Source organism: Dichomitus squalens, assembly GCF_000275845.1.
Source record: "Dichomitus squalens LYAD-421 SS1 unplaced genomic scaffold DICSQscaffold_62, whole genome shotgun sequence".
Classification (NCBI taxonomy): Eukaryota; Fungi; Basidiomycota; class Agaricomycetes; order Polyporales; family Polyporaceae; genus Dichomitus; species Dichomitus squalens.
The window spans coordinates 68,205-89,968 of record NW_006766944.1 but is presented as its reverse complement, the minus strand read 5'-3'; the positions used below and the strand labels follow the sequence as shown (position 1 = coordinate 89,968).

At 53.8% G+C, this 21,764-nt stretch overlaps 9 protein-coding genes across 9 annotated transcripts; 6 read left to right on the top strand and 3 right to left on the bottom strand.

Moving 5' to 3' along the window:
* Positions 1 to 1,567: 1,567 nt before the first annotated feature.
* On the top strand, positions 1,568 to 3,563 carry DICSQDRAFT_183450 (acid protease; the record flags this gene model as incomplete). Its single annotated transcript, XM_007370153.1, has 8 exons — positions 1,568 to 1,702; positions 1,798 to 2,311; positions 2,375 to 2,514; positions 2,586 to 2,804; positions 2,864 to 3,012; positions 3,071 to 3,189; positions 3,251 to 3,295; positions 3,372 to 3,563. The coding sequence occupies exons 2-8, from the start codon at positions 1,910 to 1,912 to the stop codon at positions 3,561 to 3,563; spliced, it is 1,266 nt and encodes a 421-aa protein (XP_007370215.1). The 5' UTR covers positions 1,568 to 1,702; positions 1,798 to 1,909.
* A 1,183-nt stretch (positions 3,564 to 4,746) lies between these two features.
* On the bottom strand, positions 4,747 to 5,353 carry DICSQDRAFT_140718 (uncharacterized protein). Its single transcript, XM_007370152.1, has 3 exons — positions 5,214 to 5,353; positions 4,978 to 5,141; positions 4,747 to 4,924 (listed from the first exon to the last, which is right to left on the bottom strand). The coding sequence occupies exons 1-2, from the start codon at positions 5,316 to 5,318 to the stop codon at positions 5,037 to 5,039; spliced, it is 210 nt and encodes a 69-aa protein (XP_007370214.1). The 5' UTR covers positions 5,319 to 5,353; the 3' UTR covers positions 4,747 to 4,924; positions 4,978 to 5,036.
* Positions 5,354 to 7,331: 1,978 nt separating this feature from the next.
* On the top strand, positions 7,332 to 8,344 carry DICSQDRAFT_183449 (uncharacterized protein; the record flags this gene model as incomplete). The annotated part of the gene is made up of 3 exons (XM_007370151.1): positions 7,332 to 7,797; positions 7,872 to 8,190; positions 8,251 to 8,344. The coding sequence occupies 3 exons, from the start codon at positions 7,332 to 7,334 to the stop codon at positions 8,342 to 8,344; spliced, it is 879 nt and encodes a 292-aa protein (XP_007370213.1).
* A 492-nt stretch (positions 8,345 to 8,836) lies between these two features.
* On the bottom strand, positions 8,837 to 10,107 carry DICSQDRAFT_174322 (uncharacterized protein; the record flags this gene model as incomplete). The annotated part of the gene is made up of 3 exons (XM_007370150.1): positions 8,837 to 9,222; positions 9,288 to 9,396; positions 9,574 to 10,107. The coding sequence occupies 3 exons, from the start codon at positions 10,105 to 10,107 to the stop codon at positions 8,837 to 8,839; spliced, it is 1,029 nt and encodes a 342-aa protein (XP_007370212.1).
* A 429-nt stretch (positions 10,108 to 10,536) lies between these two features.
* On the bottom strand, positions 10,537 to 12,048 carry DICSQDRAFT_140717 (uncharacterized protein). Its single transcript, XM_007370149.1, has 3 exons — positions 11,100 to 12,048; positions 10,682 to 11,032; positions 10,537 to 10,602 (listed from the first exon to the last, which is right to left on the bottom strand). The coding sequence occupies exon 1, from the start codon at positions 11,979 to 11,981 to the stop codon at positions 11,178 to 11,180; it is 804 nt and encodes a 267-aa protein (XP_007370211.1). The 5' UTR covers positions 11,982 to 12,048; the 3' UTR covers positions 10,537 to 10,602; positions 10,682 to 11,032; positions 11,100 to 11,177.
* Positions 12,049 to 12,804: 756 nt separating this feature from the next.
* DICSQDRAFT_150057 (uncharacterized protein) lies at positions 12,805 to 14,231 on the top strand (the record flags this gene model as incomplete). The annotated part of the gene is made up of 3 exons (XM_007370148.1): positions 12,805 to 13,021; positions 13,113 to 13,832; positions 13,909 to 14,231. 3 exons carry the CDS (start codon positions 12,805 to 12,807, stop codon positions 14,229 to 14,231), a joined length of 1,260 nt encoding a protein of 419 aa, XP_007370210.1.
* Positions 14,232 to 15,049: 818 nt separating this feature from the next.
* On the top strand, positions 15,050 to 16,671 carry DICSQDRAFT_92799 (uncharacterized protein). The gene is made up of 6 exons (XM_007370147.1): positions 15,050 to 15,307; positions 15,374 to 15,418; positions 15,485 to 15,629; positions 15,684 to 15,787; positions 15,846 to 16,201; positions 16,259 to 16,671. Exons 1-6 carry the CDS (start codon positions 15,234 to 15,236, stop codon positions 16,585 to 16,587), a joined length of 1,053 nt encoding a protein of 350 aa, XP_007370209.1. The 5' UTR covers positions 15,050 to 15,233; the 3' UTR covers positions 16,588 to 16,671.
* Positions 16,672 to 16,944: 273 nt separating this feature from the next.
* On the top strand, positions 16,945 to 18,638 carry DICSQDRAFT_157590 (uncharacterized protein). Its single transcript, XM_007370146.1, has 3 exons — positions 16,945 to 17,280; positions 17,355 to 18,074; positions 18,134 to 18,638. Exons 1-3 carry the CDS (start codon positions 17,067 to 17,069, stop codon positions 18,445 to 18,447), a joined length of 1,248 nt encoding a protein of 415 aa, XP_007370208.1. The 5' UTR covers positions 16,945 to 17,066; the 3' UTR covers positions 18,448 to 18,638.
* A 1,322-nt stretch (positions 18,639 to 19,960) lies between these two features.
* Positions 19,961 to 21,410, top strand: DICSQDRAFT_129718 (uncharacterized protein; the record flags this gene model as incomplete). The annotated part of the gene is made up of 2 exons (XM_007370145.1): positions 19,961 to 20,174; positions 20,239 to 21,410. 2 exons carry the CDS (start codon positions 19,961 to 19,963, stop codon positions 21,408 to 21,410), a joined length of 1,386 nt encoding a protein of 461 aa, XP_007370207.1.
* Positions 21,411 to 21,764: the final 354 nt, after the last annotated feature.

Genomic DNA, 21,764 nt, shown 5'->3' with positions numbered 1-21,764 from the left:
TCCGAGTAATGGCACTCACCTCATAATGTATAGACCCCGGACTGACAGCGCTGGCCTCCGAGTCGTCGGATAAGCCATCCTTGGATACGATAACTTCCGGGACTCGACGGCCACATCGCTCTCATCTCAACCTACGCCCGCATATTCGTCGGTGGACGAGATACACGGTCTGAACCAACGAGATGCACTGCATAAGATTAGAACCGACCTCGAGGTGATAGGCTCACGCACCAGAATGACGGGCGTCGAACCGCTCGGGTCACCCTCAGCCGTTTCTGTTGGAGTTTGCCGTCCGGCCATCGCCGAGTGACCAAATACATACAAATAGCACATCGGTACTGCCAGCTCATCATGTACCTACCTGCTCTTTAGTCCGTATGGCGACGAGCCTCTTCGGTTTGTGTTTGAGGCCTGGGTGGGGCTTTGTTCTGTCTGGGCCTGGAGAGCCCTGAGTGCCAGTTTGGTGCCCTAAACCTCTTGTCTATGTGTCTATGTCTCTCTCTCTCTCGCTCTTCCTTAACTCTATCATTCGCTCTCTGCACTCGCTATCTGCGCCCAATTCGCCATCATCGACCAGATCACACCACTGCTGCCAACAGTTTCCCCGCTCGTAGTCCAGCTTCATGGAGCGCAACAGGGTATACGTTCTCCTTTAACGCCGTATACGGACTGGAGTTGCCATAGGAGTCCATTGGAGGTGAGGAGGTCGATGGATGGCGGTGTGAGACTGGCGGGAGGACCGGCTAGAACCGCGGGGGGAGCTAGAGATGACGAAGTCCGGAGCGCCGTATGGACGTTGCCGCCGTACTACCAGCTGTATCCGAGTGATAGGAAGTCGTGAGTCGCTTGTTGTACGTCTATGAGACAAAGGCACGGCTCGAGAGCGAGGAGATGGTAGTCGTATGCGAACATCTATAGAGTAGCTTCTTTCTCGAATGATATTGGACAGGAGAGGTACGGGACGGAAGAGATAAAGACCTAGTGCGTGCCAACAACTAGCTATAGGTGCCATATTGAGACCAATCGCATGGGGGCGTACGATCAGCCCACCGATGGACCTTGTGCAAGTCTGAAGCACAAGATGAACACACCCAGCGCGCCCGCTAAGCAGCCCAGACGCCGCCGGGCCTGCCGGGTACTGCCGTCGGCATGATGGCGCACATCGCGGCGAGCGCCTGTCACCTTCTTTCCCTCGCTACTCAAGCATGCGAGGGCTATTGCCAGTGCAATGCAATCCCTGGAACATGGCTTGCCCCAAGCAGGTTTGTCCTCGCAACATCTATACTGAAATGCCATTCTTACCGAGCTCCCCATGTATGTCCCCCGTCCATGCCCGAGCCGATTAGGGATCATCTGGCACTCTTTGGCCCTGATCTACCATGGTCAAGCGCGTCCCATTGTTCATAAATATTGACAAGACGAGAACCGAGATGCAGGCTGGCGCAACACATTCTGCATCGAACGGGGTCTCAGCATACTCCCCATGGCGGAGACAGCGCTTGTCCGAAATGTCCTACTCATTTGTTCCATCATAAGCATATTCTCTGCCTCGATTTCCCCTCCCCACACCGCGTTCCTGGATTGACCACCTTGTATCCTTGCGAGTCGGAGAGTGGCCGGTGCTGGGTCAGACTTGATCTCCGCCCCTCTCTCGCACACGAAGAAATCTCACGTCTATCCACCGCAAGTCGGATCGTTGGCGGTGAGTACCTGATTTTTGACACGACGTCTCCAGACGCCGACTATGGCGATCTCCTCCATCCACTCACATTGCATCCCTTGTCCTCACCTGTCTAGGCGATGGTCATGTCTTCAGGTCCCCATGCCGGTCTTCCTCCTGGCCCGTCAACGCTTTTAATGTCCGCATGTCCTCGCCTTACCTCCACAATCCCCCTCAGCCCTCGGTATCATGCTGCGCTCGCCCTTGTTAGTCGTCCTCTGCGCGGCTGCTGCAGGTCTTCCCACCTGCGCGTGCAAGCCCATCGTGGCTGACGGCTCGCCCCTTACTCTCCCATTCATGCGGAGGCTCAATATCTCAGGTATTCCCAGCCTCCTGCAACATGATCAGGCTCGCGCGAGGGCGCTCGTAGCCGCATCAAACTCCCGTCCTACTCGAGGAAAGCGCGCACTGCCACAGGTGTTTTCCGCTTCCATCACGGACCAGGTTGTGGACTACATCGCGAACGTTGGAATTGGTGTACCACCAACGTTCTACAACCTGATCGTTGACACCGGCAGCGCAAACATATGGGTCGGTGCGGGGAAAGCATACGACAGAACATCAAGTAGTCAGCCGACCGGGCAGTCAGTGGTGCGTCTGCTGAGTCCTTTTCGATGTGCGCATGTCGGTGCTGAGCACTTGGACCTATTGCAGTCCGTGCAATACGGGTCAGGCGATTTCTCGGGCGAGGAATTCATAGACACCGTGACGATCGGCAGCATGGTGGTTCCCAACGTCAGCATCGGTTCCGCGAGCATCTCACAGGGCTTTGAAGGTGTCGATGGCGTCCTCGGGTGAGTAAGGTAGCACGTAAACTCACGAAGGCATGGGGATCTTACTACCCTCTTCGCTGTCGGTTCAACAGGCTTGGACCGCGAGATTTGAATGTGGGAACTCTGTCTCCTGATCCTTCGTCGTCAGGGGTGCCGACCCTCCTCGACCAAGCCTTCAGAGAAGGCATCATTCCAGAAGATATCCTCGGGGTCTTCTTTGCACCGACCACATCTGCAGACAATGACCCGAACGGGGAGTTGACGTTTGGAGGTATCGATAGCAACAAGACCACTGAGCCTGTCTCTTTCGTGTAAGTGGTCAGACATTCCGTCGTTTCTCCATGAAGACGTGCATTTACACATGGTGCAGACCGATTACCACGACATCTCCTTCGTCGGAATTTATTGGGTTTGAACAGTCTATTACCTACGGCTCCATCGCTTCGACTGCCAGTGTGATCTTGTCCGCAACCGCGGGTATTACTGACACTGGAACGACCCTGCTTCTCATTGCAACTGGTGTGTATATTCTCCAGTTACGATACAGAACTAGAGTATTCATGTGCTTCAATCGTAGATGCTCTGATGCGGTACAAGGCAGTAACAGGCGCGGTGCTTGATAACACGACCGGGCTTCTCAAGCTCACCCTCGCCGGGTTCAATAATCTGAAGATTCTGTTCTTCAACATTGGAGGTGTACGTTTCTCGGCCCTTCCTACGCTATCTCTCCCTACAAGCCAATTCATCATCCTTGCAGACTACATACGAATTCACACCGAACGCACAGATTTGGCCGCGCAGCGCACGTGTCACAATCTTCCACTTGTTGGTGTCTTACTGTCTAACTCTTCTCTCTCACATTTTGCTCCGACGTTCAGCTGAACACGGTCATTGGCGGCGATCCAAACAGCGTCTACCTTATTGTCTCAGATATCGGGACTGGAAGCGGCGAGGGTTTGGACTTCATCAACGGAATGGTTTTCCTGCAACGCTTCTACAGCGTCTTCGACGTTACAAACAATCGTGTTGGGTTTGCGACCACACAGTTCACGGATGCGGTGTCGAACTGAGCGGGTCCGGGGCATACGCAGGAGAAATCATTGAGCATACGGTTATCCGTACCGCCAAACATGCTGTTGGAGTGTACTTGTATGCCATCTGTTGGTCGTAGAGTTTCATATGTCGAAATGTACCGCAACCCTTCCACCAGTTGTTTCGAAACGCTAGGGGTTCTTGAGGAGTTAGAGGAGTGGTGGAGCAACAGATTGCACGACTGCTTTCCCAGTTGGTACTACAATTACACCGTGTCGGCGCTCAAGGAAACAGACGATGCAGGTGCAACCATAGCCTTGTCACATGAGCCATACAATAGCCAGTTCCAAGACGAGCAAAAGATCCAAGACTGTTCCTTGTCGGGCCCAGCGCCGAGGGTGCGCTAAGCAAGACGGCGCGTCCGGGACAGCGGACCGGAGATTGTCGGGAACTCGCGACGACATCTGCCTTGTTCAAGTTCTGTTCTCGCTGTCCCCACGCATGAAACTCATCACGCACGAGACTGATCTCTGCTTGCGCCTCCAGGACTTGCATTGTTGGTGATTGCCTCTCTCTGAACTCTACAAAGAATCTTGTGACAAAAGCAGACGGGTGAGAACCCAAGAGATCGTCCGCACATCTCTTTCTAGTTGACTTCTCATCATGCGTCGCGCTTCAATCGCTGTTTCCTGCGCGACTCCGCTGGGTTCGCTGGAATGCATTCGCGGGGATCGTCTCATTTCCCCTTTTGACATCGTTCAATTCTCCTGCCCCTCCGACTTTCGATCCATTGTCCATCGAGGAAGATCGCTGGAAAGATTGGACGGAGATTGAGATACGCACCCAGTTCATCTACTACGAAATCAACTACGCTGAGCTCCCCAGCAAACCCCCAAAACTAGTGCGCAAATTTCGCAGACAACACCTTCTGGGCATACCAACAAGGAGTTCTTCTCCGCTCCTCACAACATTGCTCCGTTCCCCAGGTTACGAGCATTACTGTCAGTGGCTTGTTCTTCGCGCTCTCGCGCTTCCTCCCGGAAGGTACGCACTTCTTTCGGTAACTTGGACTCCAGTGCGGACAAGCTCAAAAATGGTGTTAGCATAGCACAGACGATCTTCCGCGTGTCAAGTCGGCGGGCGTCGTAATCGCTCGCATCGAAATCGGGAACAAGCAGGACTTTCATAACCTCACCAGAGATCGTACGGGGATTTGATTCTCCAAGGACTATGTCTTGAAAGGTCAGCTGCTGGCCGGTGTGGTGCTGGGAGCAGTAGGCATCCAAGGGAACGGGGGCATGATGACACTTTAGGATGCCGTATTTGCCTCTCCGGTGTTTTCAATCACCAAGCGTCAACAGCGGCATTCTGGATAGCCCTCTGGGAAAGCGATCTCGACGTGAGCACCTCTCTTTGCTATGAATTTTACGAATATACCCACCTTCAGCATAGCCCAGCAGTGCCACTCTTATTTTCTTTGCGACGGCAGCGAGGTTTCATTGGTCACGGTCCTAAATTAGACGTTGATTCGAGGCAACGTGATAGGCTTCGCCTCGGACACTGCGGCCACCAAGGCGCAGGTGTCTATATGTCCGGGTATGTGCGCATATGCCCGGGTATGTACGCAGTCTCGGCCGAGCTACCGTAGTTACTGACAATGTTCTGTTCCGCTGAACGGAGACGAGTAGCGTTGCATACATCGGCAACGTTGCCAGTGCCGCATCGATGACACCCTCGGCTCCTCCGGGCATCTCCGAGGCGTACTTCCACCAAGCACTCGGATACAGATACATCTTCGTATGCTGCAGTCCTCTTCGCCAAGGATCACTCATTGGGCTTCTGTGTTTTCAGGTCCAGCCAATTTCGCTCAATAGGTGTGCTCTTGACGGCCTTCCGCTCCAAACGTTCAAAACCTCAGACCGTGATGATCGTGCCGGTATACTACGCCGGATCAGTGATCGGTTTCTTCGTTAGTCAGGTTGGCTCGTCCTCTATCCTAGAATTCCCAGTTCAGACTTCAGTATCTCAGGCTACGCCACGTTGCAGGACGGCAAGCTCGTGCGCCACGCTCGTCACTATGGACCCGTGGCTGACGACCAGGCTTAGCACACGACAATGTGTCCATGTCGACCTCTCCTTGGGCTAGGCAGGACTGGGCGCTGGCGGTGCGACTGCGACTGCCCAGAGGCTCCTGACCTTGATCGGGCATGCGGACGATATGAGTGTAGCTCATCTAGGCTGGAAGGAGCTAGGAGGCCGCAGACGCATTTCCGACTGGGGCACGGCCGATGAACAGAAGATCGTGCTCACAAACTGTCTCGATCTTCGGTCGGTGGCGGCGGCTTTGCGAATATATGCGCGAAAAACCGCCGTATCGTATACCCGTAGAGATTGCAACGAGGTCTGCAAACCATTCCTGCAGATCTCAAACCCTGGTACGTGATGGTATTAATACCTTCCGTCGTCCCCGTTCCCGCGCCTTGTTGTCTTCCCCGCGTGCTCTCCTGTCCCGCCTGTCAGACTCTTACTCGTCGCGCCGCATCCCGCCTCCTGCCGCGTTCTGCCCGACAGAAGTCCGTCGGCGCCCCGCCGTCTTCCTCGTGTATGCTCCTTTTATGTAGACTCCTCCCCCCATCTGGGTCATCAGCCCTCGCCCACGTCCCGGCAGGGAGGTCTGTAGACCTGGTTGTAGGCCACTCTTTACCCACATGGATTGGCACGCTGCAACGCCACAAAAATCCTTGATCCATCGCGGTCGTTCTTTCCCCGCTCCCTTCGTGGTGTTGCCTCAGATTAACTTTGTTCGTCGTTATGGAGCAGAAGGAAGGGGGTGGCTTCAGCGGCTGTCTGACAGTGTACATCACAGTGCTCGGAACTCCCCTTCGAATCGAACTGCAGAGACACTCGCCTTAGAAATTACAGTAGCTCTAGCATTACTTCGATGATATCAGATGTATGTTGGGTTTGACTGCGGTTCTCCATCGCTCGCTCGTTTGATTCTGATACACAATCCCCTTCGCAGTTTTGTGGCCTCCCTTCCTTGGTGGAGGATCGCATTGACATGCCAACCTCTCCGATGCTCACCGTCACAAGGCTCTGATGGCGAAGACAACTACTGTGGCAGATATGGTTGCTATGCTGAACCCTCAATCGATCGGGCGGCACATTCGTGTAAATGCCTCGCACGCTGCAAGCGACGGCGAACGACTCTTAGCTCGACCTTGGTACGAAGACTTGAGACACATCTTTCTCTCAGGCTTCGTAAATCCGTCCTAGGCCTGGTAGGTCGTATGTTATCGCTGCTCGGTCCCTTCTACGTCGCTCATCAGACATGTTCATGCGGCTTTGCACCATATCAAAGCCTTCCAAAGGTGGATCCGTTGGACTGCTCTGAATCGTGCGTGCTTTGCACGTAGGCTCAGTGCAATACGATGAAAATCTCTCCGCAGCTGACCAAGCAGCACACAGTTCCATCGTCTCCCACTCATCCCGAGAGCGCGGTCATATCGGGGGTCACTCCCGTACGCAACAGCTTCGTCCAGGAGCAACGGCATAATCCGCCCTTAATACTCAAGCGTCGAGGCGCTTCCGATGTTCATTGGGGAAGAGAGGGCCTAGGAGAACACGCGCCAGTACCGACTGGGTATGTTTTCGGTCATCGGGGTGGCGGAACCCCTCCGATCTTGATATGCAATCCCGGCTTTCCCGTTACCTTGCCCGTCACCTTGCCCGTTACCTTGCCCCATCCTACTGTGTCGCCTTGTGCGTCAATATCCACGCATGGCCCACCAATACATTCCGCTTCGATGACCGGAGAAGGAGCATCTACCGCGACCGTCACGACTACATCAACGGTGCTCGCGAGCGGTTCATCGCAGCTCGAGTCCAGTCAGACGGGCACTGCAACGTTCCATTCATCCAGTCTCCCAGCTCGCACAACAACGCCTTCAACGGTGATTGACACCCCAAATTCCACAGCTCATTCCACATCATCATCCCCAGATTACTTGACTTCGTCCACTTCTTCACAAAATACTCCTGCCTCGTCCACTGCTTCACAAAATCATCCTGCCTCGTCCTCACAGGTTGCGTCCCACTCGCGCGGGCTGGACGCTGGTGCAATTGTAGGCATCATTCTGGGCATTTTTGCCGGAGTCCTGTTCATAGCCTGGGCGACGATATCTCTACGAAGGCGCGCGCGGGAGCGGCCGACGCGCTCTACGATGGACCGCTCTCCGTGGTTTCCCAAATCGTGGTCTTGTGGAGGTGCTCGTGAGTCCTGTCCAGATGAGCATTATCGAGTGCTGACCTGCGGTGCTTCTCATGTGTGGACATTTCGTGCTCAGGTGCTTCAAGTCGGTCTCGTCGGCTCAGTTCTACTTGGTCATGGTTCGGTTCTGTCCCCATCGACCCGGAGTATGACCGTGAGCTGAAAACGCCATCTGTCGACCTGGAGCTCAACAAGAGGGCACCGGGAGATAGAGAAGCAGAGGTCAATATGAGCTCGCTCGATCTCGGCGATCCGAGACCCATTAAGACTCAGCTCGCTGCTTGGGATCCACTACCTCCCGTAGACTCGCGCCTAGCCCTCCCCCATCCGAGCGTACAGAATGAAACTCCTCGTCCCTCGGCACCGCCAGAGCTTCTCGCCTTGGCGGACGCCGTGTATGCTGTATCTGTCTTGATCGTAGGGTCAATGAAGCCCCGCACACGCACATCGATTAGTGCATCGTCACCTGGAGATGCAGTCGACAGGAGTGTCTTGGGGGCGGGTGGAGGTGCCGCGCCCTCTGAGAAGGGGGATGTGGACGCAGTTTGAGTAGTTACTCGTGATGGAATGTTAGGTACACTTGGCCGGAGAGTTAGGGACAAGGACCGCGAACATTTGAACAATTCTTTATTACTCCTGTATTGCCATTTATCCATACGCTTGTCAATAGTCAGCAATCCGCATGAAAGGCAGTGGGCTTGCGGCAGGACACAGGCCACGGGTCTACTGAAGAGCTGCCACCCTTCAACTGTCTTGAACTGATGGCATCTGTGGTACCCCTGGAAACGGACATGCTCGGTTTCTCTTCGATTTACAGAATATCTTCTACTATTTAAGGCCTATCAAGTACACCATGGCCACGGACGCGCTTGGCAGATCTCTAAACAGCCCAAGTATGCGAAGCGGCCGCTTTAGAACTTCTCCCTCAGGTGCACAACGTTCTTTACGAACTTTCATGATTGATAGGAGCTGTGCCTCTGCTACGAACCATATTGCACCTACGCTACCTATTCCTAGACTCTGGACAAGAAAGGCGTTACTTCATGGATGTGTTGTGATCGACTTCCGCGAGACACTCAGCTCACCTTGATGCACAGAGTACCACAAGATCTTCCTCTGCACCAAGCCTGGAAGTCTCGCCGCAATTTCCTTCTTCCATGCCGCCGGATCATCTATCTCCTTGCAAACCACGGTCCACGATACTTGGACTATGTTCCTGAAGATCGGCTGCCTCAGGATCTCGTCAAGTCTGAGGTCTTCGAGCTGTTCTAGTGTCTTGGCCCGATGCTGATCGAGAGCACGGTGTCGGAACGAGAGACTGAGGACGCGCCCAGAACGGACATGACGCAGGGCAATGGCGATCCAGCGGATGTCTTCCTGGTAGAAAGCGAGTCGGAGGTGCTCTAGGCTCGTGAAGTTCGCGAGACCTGAATTGCGTTGAAGGCAGGTCAGACGTACGAGATATAGGCTCCTATTATTGGATCACACCTACCTTCATAGTAGTCACTACAAGGCTGAGCTGTGAAGGCCTGGAGATCGAGCTCTCGCACGCCCGCACCCCATACCGGGAGCGATAGACTGAATGGAGGCAGGAAATGAAGCTACAAGGCAAGCACATGAGTCAAGTTCGTTTCGTTTTGCATATTACGTACGGTTACTGAGGACAGGTTGCGACAACAGCCTGGATACATATTCTCGTCGGGCAACGCAACTAGTCCCCTATCAACCCAACTGCAACCCCGCAACGCCAGCGTTTCGACCCCAGGGAAGCTCCATACCAGCCTGGCCAGCTCCGCGAAGCTCTTGAATATAAATATGTCCAGCTCTAGATGTTTGAGTGCGGGACTGACCACCGCGAACAGCTTGACGAATGCAATTGTTGTGCTCGACGTGGACTTGATCTGCGCCGTTTCGTCGCCCGAGTCCAATCCACGGACGCTCGCGCGAAACGCCGCTCTACGTAGGCTCGTCAAACGTCCGACGACGTGGGGCGGGAGGGGATAGTCCGCCCATGATGCAGAGATCTCGGAAAAGCGGACGCGGTTGACGAGGACTGCGATATGGGGCGACGAGTCGATCGTCCGTGAGAAGAGGGCGCATTGTCGACGGCGGGACAGGGAGATGTCCTTGTACAGATGGGCTTGGGCCCGTCGAAGAAGGAAGGAGCTCGTCTGCGCACATGTGAGGAGCGTGCGTTTCGCCTGTGAGCCTCCCCACTCCGCGATGGCGTCGAGAATGAGGTGAAGGATGTCTGAAGGAAGTCTCGGGCCGTGAGCGTCGGATTCGAGCTTCGCCTCCATGTGGTACGACATGACGGTGTACCTGTGAAATTATGTAGTCAACGGGTACACGATGACGACTTAGTAGGGGGAGTAACGAGATATATCCGCCTGTCGGCACCCGATATATCACCCATCTGCTGTCGCCCATCAACTACGCTGCGGCTGTGTTTTTGATACACATCGGGCGACTTGCTTGTTGGGCTGTGCCGATTTCCCATACCTGTCTAGGCCCTAAGGCTTGTGTGAACGAATCATTAGGCTGATCTTCACGAATCTTGTCGTGAGGTGTTTGACAACGCTGAACGTCGTTAAAGATGGTATATGACGACCATGACGTGCTCGCTGCTGTTCTTGCAATCTCACTGCGCGCGTGTGGTACATGTTGCGTATCACGATGAAAGGTGTACCTGTGAGCCTCTCATTCAAGTGCGGACCATTCGTGATGAAGCGAACTGGTGGGATGCATTGCATCCAACGTCTGAGAAGACGTCCTTGACATGCTCTATGTATCAAAGAACATGTTCTCTACGTAGAAAAACAGAACGTATGTCAGCGCCCACTTCTTGCATTACCACAACGAGTAAGAAGGTCGTTCAATACGCACTTTGCTCAATTTTACACGTCAACAGTCCGCGATCTCTCACATGAGGCATCTGTCTTCCAATATCCTCCACCCAGCCCTGAACCTTCGCTTCGTCCACAATATCGCTAGTGATCACAGTCCAGTCTACCGCCTTTAGTTCTGGGAACGCGCTTGGGTCCAGGATAGTGTCGAGTCTCAGCGCCTTAACATGTATGAGGGCTGAGTTACGGCTCTGTCCCTTGAGATGGTGCTTGATCACGAGGCGTTTGAAGGTCGGCGAGCGGACGTTTCTGAGAGCGAAGAGGACAGCACTCAGCTGGCTTGCGCAGAGCGTGAGGCAGAGCCGCTCTAGACGAGAGAACGTGGATATGCCTGGTAGGACATTTGTGCCCGATCAGTAAGGTGTTCCAGAGCCGACGAGCATGGGAATATAATGCACCCTTGAAGTCATCAGAGAGGTCCGCGCCCTGAATCTCTAAGTCCCGGACGCTATCTCCCCATGCTGGGAGCGACAAGTTCAAACGAGATGAGAGTCGCAACTGCCTCGACTGGTCAGCGAGAACCGAAGGGAGAGGGGCAGACTGACCGTGAGCGATGTCAAGCACTGCGCGCGACGAGGGTAGTGCTGTATCTCCGGCAGGCAATCTCGCTGAGTGTTTTGCTCATGTGACTTTCCCCAGCTGCACCCAACGAGTGAGAGAGACGTGATGTCCGGGAAGGACCAGATGAGGCGGACAAGCTCCGCAAAGTCGGCGAACTTGAACAACACGAGCTCCAGTCGTGAGAGCGTCGAGCTCAAGACGCCGAAGAGCTTGACGAAAGATATCGTTCGTTCTGGCACTGGCGTACCCAAGACGGTTCCATCTCCAACGAAAGTCGCCGCCTTGAGATTCTTCAATCCGACCACGAGGTGTGGGGGAATGGGCATATCGGGGTGAGTGGTGCCCACGTACAAGCGCAAGCTTTGAACGTAGGCGGATAGAGCTGAGGAGCCATCTAGAGCTCGCGAGAATGTCGAGTACTGATGCTCATCGGAAAGAATTGGAGAGCTGAAGAGACGCGCCTGGGATCGCGAGCGTAGGAGGCGACACGTCAGAGCGCAGGCGCGTAGCTCATTCTGCGGATCTTCGTTCTTTCCTATGGCTTCAACAATAAGAAGTAAGATGTCCGCCGGAAGGCATGAAGGGTGGCTGGTACTTGTGAGCCTGGTACTCGCAAGTGAAAGTGAGCGCACGGAAGACTCGTCGCTCCCACAACTGGGACGGACAGAACTTGGTGGCGATAGAGCATTTACGACCTTTCTACGCTTTCTCAAGGCCATTTCGGACTGTTTCTGGCGTGAACGATGCAGAGTGGGTGAGGGCAATGAGTGTCCTATGATGGAATCGAGCTGATAGCAGCAGAGCAGACGCGGGGGCTGGAGGGACGCGCGTCTACCAATACAGGCGCGTTGTTTGCTCCTATTTGAACCGTGTCTTGGTGCACCGGACGACCCCCGGTGAGGTGACTTGTGCAGTCAGGACTCAGCCAACTCTGCGACATACAATCTACAATCAGCAGCCTTTTTCTGACGTCACATAATGTCCTAGTCAAGTCTCAAGTCTCAAGCTAAGGCCCAACCGTTCACACCGTGGATCATACTGGAGTTGGACTGCCACCGACGGGCAATATGTATGTCTGTTATCGACTGGGATGGCATGACTCCGCCATCTCGTGCTTGCTGAAGGTTCCATCACAGTCATCGTATGTCCCAATCTCATACGGAATATCAGAACGAGCGGCGAAGACCTCGTAATGAACTGATATCCTCCCGTCGTCAGTTACGATGACCCTCTGCCATCCACTTCTTCTTGTAAGTATATCTTTCTACCCCCGGAGGAACATCGTTCGTGTTCCTGAATACATGAAGTATTCATCAGTCTATAGGGTCTCCGAACTGTTAGGCACGCTTAACTCGACCTCAAGCCTGTCACGCCACCTTCGTATTCGCCGCCTGCCACTACTGGAATATCGCTATCAACTCCTCCGTGATCTAACAGATACAGATGGTCGCCAGTCGGCTGACTCTTGCTTTTCCATATATTCTACCGTGAGCTCGGTTTCCTTGCTCTTCGCTAACGTCAGTATCCTGCGAGTCTACCGCCATGTTGCAGTACCCTTGTCGCTCCTTTGTCTCAATCACATTCTTTTCCTTCGCATTCAACTTCGCTTGTGCGGCCACGACCGTCATTGACGATCGGAGCCAAAGCATCCAGTGGAATGGCGCATGGGAAGTCAAAGGGAACCAGCCAGCTCCCACTTGGGATGGCTCACTCCACTGGGGGAATTCACCTGGTTTGACAGCGACGTACACGTTCACCGGTGAGTGCACGAGGCACAACTGGCAGTGTCTCTGTATTGTGCTGTACCGGCGTCACTCACGCGTCCATACACTTATACTTCTCTCAATCAGGGACGTCCATACAAGTGGTCGGCGCGTTTAAACCTATCGGCACATGGATCATGAAGTCGCAATACACGATCGATGATGGCGAGCCGACGGTGTTCACCCCCCCACCAGAGGTCACTCGGGCCTCCTATGCGCAGACGTTTTTCGATTCTGGCCCGCTTCCAGCTGGAGAGCATACACTCTTGATCAGGAATCTGGGCGAGCAGCTGTGGATAGACTGCTTGAGGGTATCCGATGACCCTGCGTCAATTACTACGAGTGCGGTTGGGACGCTCAAAATCGGTAATTTTGATCATCCTAGTAAAACTTCGTCAAGATTGCCCTCCTCCGCCACTACGACTACGTTTTCGACAACGTCGTCCTCGACTCTAGTTCAACCAATCGACTCTACATCAATCGTCACCACGTCGTGGGTCCAGCTGATCAACTCTACATCAATCGTCACTCTGTCCCTGTCTATATCTCCCTCGACGTCATCAGTCATCGATTCGAACTCTCAGCTGCCCCCCTCTTTCGCGACATCCTCGAGCGCATCCTCGACCATCCAAGCACAGGAGACTACCCCAACGCACTCACCAGAGCGCAATCGCGCACAAGTGAATGGGCTTTCGATCGGGCTTGTAGTCGCCTTGGTCGTCGTGCTGGGGACCCTTCTTGGAACCACATGCTGGTACCGCAGGAGGCCCTCGCGGAATCGCACCCCTGTACAGCCGTACGCTTCCTGTGAGTACCCAGCAGGTCTGTGGCTCCTGATGGGGCAGACGTACTGATTACGTTGCCGTCCTCCCTCTACATACAGTCTCTTCAGAAGCGCTGATCCAGCACGACTCTCAACCCACCGTACCCATACTCGACGACAATTCCGGTCGCTCATTGTCCTCCGCTAGCCTCAACCTTAGCCTGCCTATCTCCCGCCCCGCCTCATCCGTCGTGGGTTCCCTGAACGAGCACACTGGTGATATTGATATCAGGCGGCAGTCTCAGGTGTCGGCGCAGTGGTCCGTGGACGGTGGCGTTCGCATCGCAGGTGGTCCATATGGCGGAGATGCGCCGTCTATTGCCGAGCGGCAGAACTTGAAGGACAAATTCCCCCCACCGTATCAGGCGTACCCATCTGCATGAGACGTTCCCCTCGGACCGTGCGGTTGCGGGATTGCTTCCGATGTGCGAGATACTCTGGAAGGTGATGGAAGGGCGAGCGAGCGGGTGGGCTTAAGTCAGATGTGCCTGCTGCGTATCATGGTGCACTGTGTACTAACTTCTTTTCAATGATATCAAAATCAGTATCTAACTGGTGAACTTTCGATGGCTCGTTGAATTGGTATTGCTTTGATATTTATGTCAAGGCACAATCATAGCGGACATGCCTGATGATGAGCTTGGCGAAGCTTTCGCTAAGGTACGCCAAGATAGTTCACGGTGCGCTGTGTAAGTTTATTGTACACAAGGTATCCAGCTTTAGGGCGACGGTTAGGGAAGCGCCTCCGATGGGATATGCTCCTTATTCTCCTGGAAGTACTTCAGCATCTCCAGAGCTGGCAGTGAAGGGGGCCCACTCGACACATATGAATTTTTGCAGAATGGATAACGTCAAGCTCAGGTACTGAACCTTAAGTTGGGACCATTCCGCGGGTGTCACCTGCTTTTGAGATGGTCGCACGCTCGGCATGTACGGTCACACTGAGGATCACGATTTCTAGAGCTTGCCACTGCCCTCAGAGCCCCTTCATTCCCTGGTCATCAGGATGTAATCTTAACTGTTCTCATCATGGGGACAGTTCCACGGAAGTACAGTGCGCGGCGAATGCCGGTGTGCAGAGTCGGGGTCGTTATGAGTCGAAGCTGCCGACCGGCGCAGCCGCTGCACAGCCCTCAGTGCGCACGAAACCATACCCCACTCTACTGTTTCTTTCCCCAGCTCCTTCTTCGTGTCGAAAGCTCTCCCGTAATGCCTGTGACCTTCCAAGTTGCCAAGCACGATGCGAATGCTATTGCGCTTCCTGGCTATAGACAAGGCCGGTCGCAAGACGCTGTGGAAGAATTCCTGAAACAATCCTGCTACAAGCAGTGGAAGGAGAGCGGGGAGATTCTTCAGTCCTCCGTGACGGACTCTGCGCTCCCAATATGAAATCGGAGAAGAACGGATTTGTTCTTACGGTCGTTGAAGCCCATGGAAGGCATCATCACCTCAAGATTCGGTTAGTGCGACAGCATATCGCCAATGGTCAGGGCACGTATTCTAACCATACCTAACTCATCTACAGGCCCGACGACGTTTGGATCGCAATCCTTTCACAGCTCAGCTTCTAGTAAGTTTTACCCTTGCATTCACAACCTAATTATCGCAATTTTTGTTCAACCACTGTTCCTTCTAGTGTCAACAAGCACGCCGATGAGCTGCGAGAATACTTCGTCGCACACGAGAAAAAGAAGGAGCTTTGGGTCTATGCAGTCGGGACCCGTTACACCGTTGATTTTGGGAGATTGGCCAGACAAATGTCTGATCAGATTCATCAGCATGTACGTCTGCATCAGACCATTCTGTGGCATGCTAGTGACATTTCACATCCGCAGGTTGTCGACAAGACCTTGGTCGAATGGATTCTCCCTGATTTTACGACTTCGACGACAAATGATACTACGATCTGCTCCATTCTCCTCATGTCAACTCTGCAGGCGTGGGTTTATCAGTCTTCGCGCGCCACCACGGAGCTGACTCGAGTTTTCGGCCGACAGATACTTCTCCTATGGGATGGGCGTAACCTGTGGCATTCCTTCGGTTACTCTCGAAGGAGAGAAGGCTGACTGGGAGAGGCTGTACAAGCGTCTTGACCGTCTCCCGGAGCTCGGAGACGAGCCCGAGCAATGGGCGGCCATGCTTCGTCCTATTCTGCGGCGCTTCGTGGAAGCATTCGATGGGCAGCCCGACATACCCTTCTGGGAGCATGCAGTGAACCGGAACGACAGGATCTGTGGCCTGGACTTACTATCGGGGTGGATCACCGCGTTCTGTGTGTGGGATCAGGACGGGAAGTGGCTAGCCCGCTATCGGAGGGCCGGGACTCAGTCTTTGGGAAGCATCATGACTCAGGGTAAGTGACTAATGCCTTCAAATACCGGTGATATGGCTCACGGCCACTCGGTATAAGATAATTATACCCTTGACGGCATTCCTTACTTTCAACTTGATATGAAGAACATCCCGAGTGGATATGGCGATGTCAATGTCCTGGTCAACGATAATGGACAGAAGTTCGACTGCAAAATGGTTGCGGGTCATGTTGCGGCGACGATCTCGAAGTCAAGCAACGATGGAGCATACGACACTCTCAGCCCTGCTCCCCAGTGGTTTTTGTATGTTAAAGGGGAGAAGCCGCGGAGGGGGTATGAAGAAGAGGAGGCGGAGATGTTGGAAAGGTCGATGCGGGAGTTTAAACTCAGGTTTGGCAAGCATCAAGGGGGCTCAGGAGGTGCATGATTCTGCGGAGAGACATGATTATGGATCAAGTATGCAATATGCTGTGTTGTCCTTTGCTATCTGCCCTACAGGACGCGAAATTGGTGATCTGGTCAAATGAAATATGTACCTGTGCTCTGGTGTACTAGTACCGTAGGCGATGGACAATCCGAAGGCGCAATCGATGAAAGCGATGGTTGTGTGGGGTTTGCGGGCGCTCGGAGGGGCCCGACTTGCCGCCCGACCTTGCTGACGTGTTGGACAATGGGAGAGCGATTGTGAGCGTCTGATAGTGGGCGGTCGAGTGCGCTTCGAAGGTTGACAATCCAACAATTGACCAGTTGGTAACAGTCGTCGTTGGTCCCAGGGCGACTGGCGCAACGCTGTATCTATCATGATGCAGATGCGGGTTATGTCGGAGTTCACCATTTGCCCTTGACAGATTGCCTGCCATAGACTCTGGTTTCTTGTCCACCTCAACAGCCTTCGCGCTCACCGCCATGCTACAGCATCCTTGTCACTCATTGTCAATCACACTCTTTTTGTTTGCGTCTAGTTTCACTTCTGCGGCCACGATCATTGTTGACGACTGGAACCAAGGCATCCAGTGGAATGGCGCGTGGGAGAGCATAGGGGACCAGCCAGCTCCCACTTGGGACGGCTCGCTCCATTGGGGCAACCTATCTGGTTCGACGGCGACGTACACGTTCGCCGGTGAGTGCGCGGATAACATCTTGCGATTCCTTCCCACTGTGCTGTGTTGACGGCACGCATGGTTGGACCGCTAGGCACCTCCATACAGGTCGTAGGAGCATTCAAACCTGTCGGTACATGGAGCATGGAGTCGCAGTACACGATTGACGGCGGCGATCCGACGGTGTTTACCCCGCCATCAGAGGTCTCTCAAGAGGCCTACGCGCAGACATTCTTCGATTCGGGCCCGCTTCCTGCCGGAGAGCATACGCTCTTGATCACAAACCTGGGCGCACAACTGTGGATAGATTGCCTGCGAGTCTCCAATGACACCGTGTCGAGAAATACGAGTTCTCAAGGGCAGATTGACATTGGGGGTTCTCATTCCACTACTACGTCGCAATCTTCATCCACCACTACATCCCCGCGCCCTACGTCCAGTAGCAGCACCCGTCCAAGGGCGGAGAGCACGTTGTCAGCCACGAGAACGTCAACCTCGACCCCAGTCAAGCTGATTAACTCTACATCGACCGTCACCATCCCGCCATCTCTATCTTCCTCTGCGTCATCAGTTTTCGAATCCAGCTCTCAGCTGCCCTCTTCTTCCGCGACATCTTTGAGCGCATCTTCGACCACCCAAGCATCGGAAATGACCCCAACGCACTCACCAGAGAGCACTCGCCCCCGTTCGAATGGGCTTGTGATTGGGCTAGTAGTCGCCTTGGTCGCCGTGCTGGGGACCCTTCTTGGGACTGTATGCTGGTACCGCAGGAGGCGCTCACGCAATCTCACCCCTGTACAACCGTACTTCTTCTGTGAGTTCTCGCCGTCGTCCATCACTCCTCAGTGCTGAATGTGTTTCTGTCCTGTTCAGTCTCTTCGGACGCGATGATCCAGCCCGTCTCTCAGCCCTCCGTACTCGACGAGAAGGTTCACCACTCGCTATCCTCCGCCACCCCCAACCTCCGCTCTGCTCCCGAGCCCCTGGCCTCGTCTAGCATGTCCTACATTGGCGGGCACAGCGATGTGGATGTCAGGCGGCTGTCTCAGGCATCGGCGCAGTGGTCTGTGGACGGCGGCATTCGCATTGCGGGTGGTCCACACGGCGGAGATGCGCCGTCTATCGCCTCACGACAGAGTTTGAAGGACAAGTTTCCCCCACCGTATCAGACGTATCCATCTGCATAAGACGGTATCGCCGCGAGCGTTCGGAAGCGGGATGACTTTCGATGTGCATTACACGTCATACAGTACCGTATGTACGAGCGAACGGGAGAGAGCCATCTGTGCACTGTACACTGTACTCACTCGTGTTATGCATCTCGGCTCGCAATGTTTTGCAACTTGTATCTTACTGACGCACGCTGGATAGTCCATTGAGACAACCGTACCATTGCATAGGTACCAACAACAGCATCATGCGTGATAACAAGCCTGGTGAAGTCTTCGCCGAGATCCGCCAACGTAGTCCATTCTCAGGTGCGCTAGTACGCAAGCTTAATTTAACACACTCGGGCGAAGTAGACAGTGGGGCCGATACGTCCGTGGTCGCGAAGAAGAAGCTGGAGGACTTAGCGTGTAATCTAACATGAGAAGCTTATGCATATGGTCGTTCGCGAAGGAAGTTCAGCCTCTCTGGAGCCGATCGTGAGGGGGAACACTGAATGATCATTGTGTACCTGCAGATGGGATAACGGCAAGCTCGGGTGCTGAACCCATTTCTGACTGTGCCATGCTCGCACACTTGGCCATGTATGTACGGTCTCAAGAAGAAGGTTCTCATGGGGCCTCCGGCCCGGGCCCCAGAGCCTCCGAGATCACTATGTAGTACTGGTATTTTGGCAAATTTGCTTCATGAGCGCTTAAGTTGATAACCAACCACGTGCCGTCCGAGTTTCAGAAACCTCTTAACTCTGCCCACCACATCTCCGGAAACCTTACTGCGAGGAAGTTATACACGGCCAGTAAAATGTGCCCGGTCCAGCTGCATGAGCTCCAAGCACCACTCTACATACCAGGCCGCGCACACTATCAATAGACCATGTCGGTAGGTATGCAGCCGGATTCGGTTTCTGGTGCGTTGTCCTCGCGTGCCTGTTGAGCCTCTGGCACCTCCCACGGCTGCAGTTATACAACGTTGTTGAGAATTTACATGCACCTGTATAATATGTGGTTATGTGTACCACACCTTTGGCGTGGGCCTTGTGAGCCTGCTGTTGTAACTGGACATAATTCGTCATCGACGACGGGCCACGAAGGTGCACAACGCTCTGTATGGTACGGGCACGCAGAGCGTGAACTTTCAAGGAACTTTTGCTTATGCTTCAACATGTAGAAGCATGATTGACGCCAATGGGGACGGGTTTTTCCTCATCTAAACGGATGCGAGGCACCGTCAAGGCGAAGCCGTTGCGCGGTGAGCGCGCTGATTACGTCTGCCCCATATTTCTATGCCCAACAGGCTTCCTTTCCATTCACACATCTGCATCTGATCGGTTGCGTATTGCATCCATATCTATGTGGAAAGTTGAAAATGTTGCAACATGTGCACGAGCGCACCCAGAACGCGAGTACGAACTATGACCATCTTCATCATGAGGCGGATATAAATTGCCGCCACTTCGGGCAACTCTGTTGGTCACCCGCCGTCCATAAGCTCCGTTTCCAAGGTCTTGAGGCCTCTGAGCTTGTTCTCCTTGCCATGCTCGCACTCGGTTATCACTCTTTTGTTACATTCACGCTCTTTCTTTTCTTCTACAGCTCCATATCCACCGACACAGTCAAAGTGGATGATTGGGATCCTGGTATTCAGTGGCATGGCGCCTGGACCGGTTTGGAGAATCAGCCGGCGGCTTGGGAGCAGACGCTCCATTGGGGCAACCTTTCGGGGTCGAGTGTAACCTTCATCTTCACAGGTTGGATCGACTGCTATGCGTCAACTCTGTAAGGAATTATATTGACATTGGGATATGTGTGCAGGCACGTCTGTCAAAGTCTTCGGGGCATTCAAGCCAGTCGGAACATGGGATATGGAATCGCAATACACAATCGATGACGGCGAGCCCAATACCTTCCTCCCAACAAGTGAGGTCTCTCAAGAGGCCTACGGCCAGACGTTCTTTGACTCTGGGGTGCTCACACGAGGAGAACATACACTTGTGGTAACCAATTTTGGCTCTCAGCTATGGATAGACTACTTCCAGGTCTCCAACGACACGGATACCGAAATTCCTTCCCCTTCCTTACATACTTCGACTTCAAGCACGACTTCAACTTCCAGCGCAGCCAGAATAAAGATTTCGTCATTGTCATCGTCGTCATCATCGGCTGGCACGCCACACACGGACGCTACGTCGATCGCCACGAGTGTTAGCACGGAAGGCACGATTGACACTTCCAGTACCGTGTCGCCAGCCGTGAGCTCCTTTCAGCTCCTCTCCACTGCATCTTCTACGGATCCATCGCTGTCCGGATCTCTAATCTCAACATCATCTGGAACGTCTCAGACTGCAACCCTTATATCCGTCTCCTCGTGGTCCTCCTCAACCGCGACGTCTTCGAGTGTGTCTTCAGCCACGCCAGAAGCACACGAAGCTCAATCCCATTTGTCCGGTAGCTCACGTAAAAGGATCATCAGTCTCGCTACAAGTATCACGGTGTCCGGGGTAACAGTTATTGGGATGGTACTCGGGATCGGATGCTGGTACCGCCGAAAGCGCGCACGACATACTTCGACCGCTGCGTCATATTACGTTGGTGAGTCGTCGCTTGCGGTTGTGGGTCTACTCCATTTGCTCATGATCACAATTCTTGGAGTCTCAGACGGAATGACACAGCTCACGGCTCGTACCGATGCCGACAATACGTCAGCGTTTGGCGGCGAGAACGAGTCCTTCCGTTCTCCGTCCTCTGCTACCCTCCTTGGCCCTGGTCTCTCCCGCCCACCCTCGTCCATAGCAGATCTTCTAGTCTCATACTCAGAGTATGGCCGCAGACCCTCGGTATCAGCAGAATGGTCGCACCGCCGCTCGGTGGACGCAGGTGTAACTATCGCGGGGGGCCTGCAGGGTGGGGAGGCGCCATCGATTCATGAATGGCAGAGCATGAAAAGTAGGCTCCCGCCGGAGTATCAGGCCTATCATGCGATGTGAAGTATAGACCGCAGGAAAGGGCTGATTAACTGAAGGTTCGAAGGACATCTGAAGGGCAACAACAGTTGGAAGGGACGTGCTTCGTGCGTGAGTCACATACAGGGCTGTATGCTATGTATTGTCTCATATTTAGCAGTATAGGAGCTTTTTTGTGCGCTCAGACAGGACGAAAGCTCGTTGACATCTTATGCGGGTACAACTTATCGATTGATGAGTTTACGATGCAAACTTCAGATATGCAGGCTCATTTGATAGTGTCCCATGTCCGAAAGACTTCAACTCTCAAACATGAGTACACTTCTAGTACCGTTGCAGATGTAGTTAAGGCATCGAGAAAAGGTCAACAAACAATGC